This window comes from Mus caroli, chromosome 8 (assembly GCF_900094665.2).
Source record: "Mus caroli chromosome 8, CAROLI_EIJ_v1.1, whole genome shotgun sequence".
NCBI lineage: Eukaryota > Metazoa > Chordata > Mammalia > Rodentia > Muridae > Mus > Mus caroli.
Window position 1 is genome coordinate 84865661 of NC_034577.1, and position 8305 is coordinate 84873965.

General features: G+C 43.9%; 1 protein-coding gene across 2 annotated transcripts in view; it reads right to left on the bottom strand.

Annotated features, from left to right (window-relative positions):
* The window catches only part of LOC110300016 (carboxylesterase 1E-like), a 27305-nt gene that overhangs the window by 12012 nt on the left and 6988 nt on the right, over positions 1-8305 (bottom strand). For both annotated transcript variants that reach the window (XM_021170047.2, XM_021170049.1), the window contains exons 3-5: positions 7272-7419; positions 4742-4875; positions 1424-1577 (exon numbers count right to left, since the gene is read on the bottom strand). In XM_021170047.2, coding sequence (XP_021025706.2) covers positions 1424-1577; positions 4742-4875; positions 7272-7419 — 436 coding nt within the window. The remainder of the gene's footprint in view (positions 1-1423; positions 1578-4741; positions 4876-7271; positions 7420-8305) is intronic.

The window sequence follows — 8305 nt, forward strand, 5'->3', positions numbered from 1 at the left end:
TCTCTCTCTCTCTCTCTCTCTCTCTCTCTGTGTGTGTGTGTGTGTGTGTGTATATGTGTGTGTGTGAGAGAGAGAGACAGAGAGAGAGAGGGAGAGAGAGAAAGAGAAGACAGAGAGACAGAGAGAGACAGAGACAGAGACAGAGAAGAGAGAGAGAGATGTCTGCCTATCTGACACTACCAAATTCATGGCTTCTATGTCTTTACCTGTTGCAATTTAAAGCTGCTTCTACCTTCTCCTCTGCCTACACACTCACAAAGTGCTCTGTGGAAATGAGAAGTCCTCATACCTCCTGGCCTGCTTCTGAGCCTTTCCTTGGATTTGAGATTCCCCCCACAAAGCCTCAATGTAGTAGAACCAGAGCATACATAAGAAACAAATCAGAACATATCTGGCCAGTGCCATCATGATAATCAAAACTTCCTAAAAGACAGTTTTGGCAACATCTAGCCCCAAACTCTGCAGTAGAATTTCTATTACATACAACTTATCCTAAGAAAAGGGGCCATGATTAAAAGGGCTGAGGACAACTAACAGTAAAAAGAAAGAGAGAGGGGCAGGCAGGAAATAAGAGGGAGGAGAAGGTGAAGTGACCAGAGGGACAAAAAGATATTTGTTTAACATTGGATGTTTTATAATGGAAACAATATCCTTATATTAGGTTATTAGTTAAACAAGCAATTTCTCATTTTATGTGGAATAGTATGCAATTATAAATCACAGTGTTAGATAAGTGAGTAATGTTTTGGGGAGATATTTATATCACCCTACATTATTCAGGAAAGTTTTAGTGTAGGAAAGGAAGGAGTCAGAGAATCAAGGCATGATAAGAATAGAGACAGTTGGTGAGAGAGGATTGATGAATTATAAATAGATGCATAGATCAATGGAGAGATGACAGATGTACAGATAGGTACCATATATAGATGGCATAGATACTTAGATTCATTGGTTCTTAGGGGATGAATATTGACAAGTTATGATGACACCTCAGAGTTCCCTGATGGCTTTCAGCACTTGAGCCCATGGCATGTAGATCTGTCTTGGAGCTTAGAAGCTACTTCTTCCTCTTTGTGGTTTCTACTCAACTCTATTTCCAAAAGAAGTTCTGAGTCTTAATGCTAAATTATTAACAAAAGGGGGTGAGGGAGGATCAACCAATTGAGAAGACTGGGATCATCAGTGCCCCAGGCTATAACTGGAAATGCTTATGGCTCTAGAACACAAAGTTGGACACTGAAATTTCTAGAAATCAAAGCGTTAGTTTGGTCCTTAGCCCCTCACTATCTAGTGCATAAAGAGTAGATTCCTGAACTCCTGCTTTGAAAGTAAAGATGCCTGTGACCCTTGGAGATGGCTCATCTCCAAGAGATTCCGTGGGTAAATTCACTGAATGTAAGTATGGATTGTCAGAAACACTTACAAGAACAGAGACACTTTCACCTCCTGCTGACTGTCCAAAGATGGTCACAGAACCAGGGTCCCCTCCAAAATTGGCAATGTTGTCCTGGATCCAACGCAGTGCAGCTAGCTGGTCCAAGTGACCCCAGTTCCCCCGGCTGGGTTCATCCCCAGTGCTGTAAGAAAATAAAGGGGACATAAACAGAATAGTAAGGCTTCCAGTACTTTGGACTGACTGAGGTTCCTCATGAACCTTCCAGAGTTTTGCTCTGCTCTGATTCCTGACAGAGAGGACTTCATCTACCTCTCATCCCTACAATGATCTTTGTGGGACCCTCAATATTTCTTTTAGCAGCTATGTACTGAGTATCCCTCTTCCATCTGACTGTACTTCTAGGAAACAAAGAGACAAACTCTGACTACATTCACTGTACACTGCAGACCACAAACCAACAGATTCAAAGGGTAGATCACGCCACTAGAGAAAGAAAGTCACAAAGAAAGGGGCAAAGGCAAAATCATGAGGCAGGATTGAGTTCTCATGACCAGGAAAGGCCTCACTGAGACAGTGGCATTTAGAATAGCCTTAAATACAATGAGTCCAGGTCTTATTAGCATCTAGAGAATGAACTTTGGGTTGGGGAAGCATCATGTGCAAAGACCCCCAAGGCTATGTGAACAAAGGTGGGGGGGGGTGGCTGTGAAACGTAGGTAGAACAGAGACCACGAGCCCTGGAAAGGATTTCTATATTGTAAATAATAGGGAACATTGTGCAGAGGCCATTCAGTCATTGTCTCCCAGAGCATTCAGGCCACTCTGTGGAGCACCCTCATAGTAAATTTACAGGTTTATAAAATGTAATTAGTTGTAATAATAGGCCAGAGACTTAGGGTTCTGATTAGTAGAACAGAATGCAGGTTGCATGGGGAGTAGGGGAAAAAGAGGAGTTCAGTAGCAAGGTCTTTGTCCATGGCATCCAGGAAGTTGGAGCTGCCAACAGCTATGCAAAGGACCTTATGGGAAGCACCTAAAGTCTTTGTTGTGTGGAATAATTTTGACAAAGGCTTTGTAAAGTGGTATGTTCCTGCACACAGCCAGAGGTGTAAGGTGTTAGTTAAAGAGGAGTGCCTGGAGTTCAAAGGAGAGGTGAAGAACACAAACAGGAAAGTCTGTTAAGTACTTCTGGGATCACTCATGGAATTAGAAGAGGGGCCTGAAGACAAAGAGTGGAAGGGCTGAGAAGCAGCAACTGGGGAGGAGGGAAGTGGCTAAAAGCCAGGAATGGGAGCATCTCAAAGAGGCTGGAATAATTGTCTGTGACTGGTGCAAGTGAGCCACATGAGCTTGGGATGAGGATGGATAGAAACTATGATTGGCCTTAAGAACAGCTGGGTGGTATGGTTAATTAAAAACCTGCCTGCAGCACACTGGTACAATGCCTGTCATAGAGGAATGCGGTGATCTGAGCAGCACAGGTGAAAATGGGATGGGTATACAGTAGAGGACTTCCAGGTCTGTGCTCATTCATAGATGATGCACCAGAGGTCAGGTGATGTGGGGGGTGGGGGTATCCACATGGAGATGGGGTGGGATGGGGAGGAGGTGTGGGATGGGGAGCAGTTGGAGGGTGAATGGGGAGGGGCAGGGAATGGAATATGGAGCGTAAAAAAACGAATTACAAATAAAATTAAATTTAAAAAAAGAAAAGAAAAGAAAATGGGGTATGTATGTAAAGAGCAACAACCTGAAGAGTGGGGCTCACAAGGTAAGCATCATTTCAGTGGGTGGGGTAGGCTCCCTGAAAGGAAGCTTAGAAAGAAGTGGGCAGGTGTAGCTGGAGATGAGGAGAGATGAGGTGCAAGAAAGAAGGAACTGGGAACCTTGTGAGGAAACTTAGCAAAAATCCTCATGAAGAATGACAGCACTAATGCCCTTTTGATGGTTTGGATATGATTGATGTGATATGGGTTCATGTGTTGGTGCCTTGGTCCCTAATGTGACAGCATTATTCAGTGATAGAATCTGTGGAAGGTGAGTAGAATCTGTGGAAGGTTGTAATTAGGTCACTAGGCACACTGGAATCTTTTAGTGATCTGCGTACTCAGAGAGAGCGAGATGGTGACTGTACTTATAGTTTGTTTTGTCAGCTTGACACAAATTAGAGTCTTCTGGGGAAAGGGGACCACAATTGACAAATTATCTTCATCTAATTAATCAGTAAGCAAGACTGTGGAGTCATTGTCTTGATTAATGTCTGTTAGAGGGGTGGTCCCAGCCTACGGTAGGGGGATGGTTTTGTGTACTGTGTATTCAGATTCTGATTGATGTGCCTAGAGATCTGGTTGTAGTCTGGACATAAGCACTGTAATGATTATTGGAGCATCCCCTGTATCAATGACATGTGAAGATTGTTTGTCATCACCTCTGATTGGTTAATAAAGTGCTGATCAGCCAATAGCTGTTCAGGAAAAGAGAATAGGGCAGGAATTCTAATTCTAGCATGGGGGAGGAGGGTCCAAAAAAGAGGGTAGAGAGGGAAAGAGAGAAGGAGATGGACCAGGAAGTTTCACCATTAGGTCATAATGAGAGAGCAGCCATGAGGACACACATGGACCAGAGCGAGCTAGGGCAAGACCAGATGGCAAGTAGCAGGCAGCCTAGTTGGGTTACAATAGCTCAGAACCTTCCCAGCTCAGTACTGGCAGCTTGTTAATAAAAATATCAGGTCTGTGTTTAATTTATTTGGGAGCCCAAACAGGCTAGAACAGGCATAGAAATGCCCTGTCATTGTTCAGGGACAAGAGAAACTCCACCCGGAAGAATTACTTTATAGCCTATTGTGGGTGGTCCTCTGATATATGAAAGGCAAGAGGAGTGTGCCTTGAAAGCAAGCCAGTAAGGAACATTCTTTCATGTTCTCTTTAGCTCCTTTCTCAAATTCCTGCCCTAACTTCCCTCAATCATCAACTATGATTGGGATGTGCAAGCCAAAAAGCACTTTTTTTTCCCAAGCTGCTTTTGGTTATGATGTTTTAACACAGCAATTAAAAGCTGCTAGAAGATTAACCTGCCCCTCCCTTCTCTCCAGTTTATTGTCGTCTCAGGTGCTTTGCTCTTTAGCTCACAGATAAAATTTCATTTCCTCCACGAATGCATTGTAAGGTGGAGTTTTTCACCCTCCAACTCTGATGAAATGGCCCAGTCTTAAGCTTTGGGCCATCCACATTCTGAACTAAATAAATCTATCTTCTTTACCATCAACCAGTTTCCAGTATGTTGGCTACTTAGAAAAGACCAACACAAGTCCAATAAGGGAAAGAAGAAGGTCCAGTACCCTACCTGAAGAATCCCCAGATGGCCAAGCGGTACTGAATGGTCACCACCACCACATTTTCATGGGATGAGAGGGCTCGTCCATCATAGGTAGATGCCCCACCCACTACCAATCCACCTCCATGGATCCACACCATCACCTGGACAGCAAGAAAAGAAGCATCCAGTCATACGAAGTTGAAAAAGCTCATACATTTTCTGGTTTGGTTCTCTGGGCCATACCCTGACTCTGGGAGATCATCACTCAAAGTCATCTAGTGACAGCTTGTTGCAAAAGATAATCTCTGTCCTTACCTCACTAGGCTCAGGGAATAATCACCTTCATCATTTTCTACTTTTCCTATAGACCTCTCCCTGTTCAGTATCTATTCAGGTCTTTCCAAGTGTGAACATTATCGTAGGAAACAAAGTAGCCAGGGATGTTATGTTGTCTCAAACAGCACACTATCCTGATGTCTGAAAATTAGGAAGGGTCAGTATTCAAACTCTCAGCGCTGATAATACTAATGTACCTGAATAATTGTCTCCAGATCCACATGTCCTCAATGTGACCCCTTCCCAGTGTTCCCTCTGTTTCATGTTCTCCCCATCCCACTAAGTTCACATGCACATCCTCTAGGAAGTCTTCAGTTACCTAAGTACCTGGATGTCAAGAACACACCACAGACTGTGAGTACACTTGAGTCTGAGGGAGCATACAATAGCTCTTGATGATTCTTGGATTTAAAAAACTCGCATGTCATAGAATGGAGAGAGGATTAAGTTATAATTTATTACATTAAATGTTTTATTTATGTAGCATTACTAATAAAAATAATACAAACTATTCAATAAGTCTATGCTGAGCAATTTGAAATGATTATCCATAATTTAGATACTAATACTGCCCAATTTGACAGATAAGAAAAGACACAAGGCTGAGATGCATATAACCTTAATGAAAGCTGGGGATATGACCTGACTCAGCCACCTGGCCCTAGTGACTTTGCACAGAGCCCCCCATCCCTGCAGCTCATGGTCACAATTCAATAACCTGGTACTAGGCATGACCAGAACCCCTACAACTCTAAGGCCTTAAGAAAGATTAAGACTACAGCCCTCTTCTCTCTGGTGCATTGCTACTGCTATTTTGCCTACTGAGCCAGTACTGGCTACATGGTAGCCACTGAGTATTTACATTGAAGACTCCTATTTGAGGATGAGAAGCTGAGAAGGTAAGACATGGCATGGTCTTGCAGCAAGTGAAATGAAGACCAAAGATTCAAATCCAGACCTTGAGGATGAAGCCCTGTGTGCACTGTCAGTGGGGTTTCCCACTCTCATGTTCCCAGAGATCCTACTTCTCCTCCTAGAGGACTTCTCTGTCCAAGGAAGGACTGCATCGAGCTCCTCTTGTGTAAAGACTGAGCTCAAGAGCTGGTGGGCAATGATAGACATTTGATGTGTGCACACATGCATATGTGCAGACCACACTACAGGTTCCTGAAAGGCAAGGCTCCCATAATGGTTCATGTTCCTATTTCCATTGCCAAGGGTCTCATTGTGTAGACATACTGAGTTCACAGTAGAGGCCAATGAATGAGCAGAGATGAGATTTATTTTCATTTCCTTGTGCAAACTAAGCATGTTTAGGAGCAAATACTATTCTCAAGATCACAGCTTCCTCCTTCACTTCTGAGTCCTGTCCTAGAAGATTCTGAGAGACTGGGTGGCTACTCACACCCTATCTTAACTTCAAAGATCCACCCTATCTTAACTTCAAGGATCATCTCTTTTACAGTAGCTTGTCCTCAGGCCTCTGCCCTGTAACTGGTAGCCTGCCCTACCTCTGCCTCTTCATTTCTATGGGAAACGCTGACTCATTAGGCCATCAGCATGTGCCAAAGGCAACCTGGGAGGGGAAAGAACTACATACAATACAACCAGTTGGGTGGCAAAGGACATGAAAAGTACTTATGAGAGTGCCCCAGACTCCTCCCTCCACACTGCCATCATAGACCATGAGAGTTTCCCCTGACAGTGAAAGTCGTCACATGTAATCTGAAAAGAAAGTCAGCACATATCTCCCTTGCCAGCCCCTGCTTAAGAGCACAGGTGTGAAGATCGAAGAACCAAGCTCTTGTCCTGTCACCCCTTCTGTGTGTCCTCTTCCCTATATGAGCCTCAGTTTCCCTAACTATACAGAAAGGCTTGGGGTATTCATTTTTCTCTAAGATTCCTTTACTATAAGTTGTGCCTTACCTGCTCTGAGATTGTATTCTAAACTAATACCTGAAAGTATTTTTTTTTAATAGCATAAGAAATCATGGAGAAAACAATATGCAATTCTAGGCAAGTAGCAAGTCTGATGTCTTTAGGGAAGAGTGAAATATAAAAACTCTTAGCAGGATGAACTCTTGAATCAGACTGCCCATGATGCCCATGGTACCCATGGTGCCTATGGTGCCCTCTGCCCAGATGCCTTTGTTGCCTTCCGGTTGCACAGTGATCTGGGTGCTGGAACTCAGGAGTCTGAGTTAGTGAGCGCCTCACTTACTGGCAGCCTGTTGGTATTCTTCATCAAGTCCACAGGAGTGTAAACATTCAGGTAGAGACAGTCTTCTGAAAACCGCAGACGAATTTTCTCCTTGTTGTTTGTTATAAGGTCATTGACCATCTGCCCTAACACTGCATCTTGAGAGCACCTTAGAAGGAGAGAGAAAACATCAGATGCTCATCAAGACCAAAGCTGGAAATGTCACCTTAGGCCCAACATTGCCCTTGGAGGCTTGCCCCTGTGAATGACGCTGTTTTAACTAGATTGGATGTAAGTGCAATCCAGTAAAAAAAGATCCTAGTGGGAATCTTGGGACTGTATCAGATACCCAATGAGGCAATTATGAGCCTTATTACTTTACATTATATTGCTTAGGAGAGAAATAACACCTGAACTGACATCTCTGAGTATCTTGGACCTATTGATTTTTACCAGCTGATGAGAATGACTTAGGCACACAAACCATTGCTCAGGTTGTGTGTAGGCAGCTAGACACATCTGAGAGAGGCATTTCCTATTCCATTCCACTACCAAGAAGAGAGAGCATTAAGATAGGTGGCACAGAATGAAGAGAGAGGGGAGATCTGGGAGGGAAAGTGGGCGGGAGGGGTGGGAGAGGGGAACCTAATCTAGTATTGGGTGAGGGAAAAGGATTGAAGCCCTGAGGGCCAGCAGAAAGAGTGGAAACAGGCAACCTCAGGAAATGGGAGGTTGAGGGGACCCTCCAGAATGCACCATAGACCTAAGATGTAAGATACTCTCAGGAATCAAAGGGAAGGACCTTAGATAAAATGCCTGACAGTAGGGAGAGGGAACTTATAGAGCCCACCTCCAGCAGGAAGACAGGGCATCAAGTGAGGGATGGGGTTACTATCCCACAGTCACATCTCTAATCCATAATTGTTCCTGTTTGAAAGAATTACAGGGATGGAAATGGAGAGGAGCCTGAGGAAAAGAAGGTAGAGCGACAGTCCCAAAGTAGGACCAGCTCAGGGGGAGGTCTCAAGGCCTGACACTATTACTTTTTTTTTTTT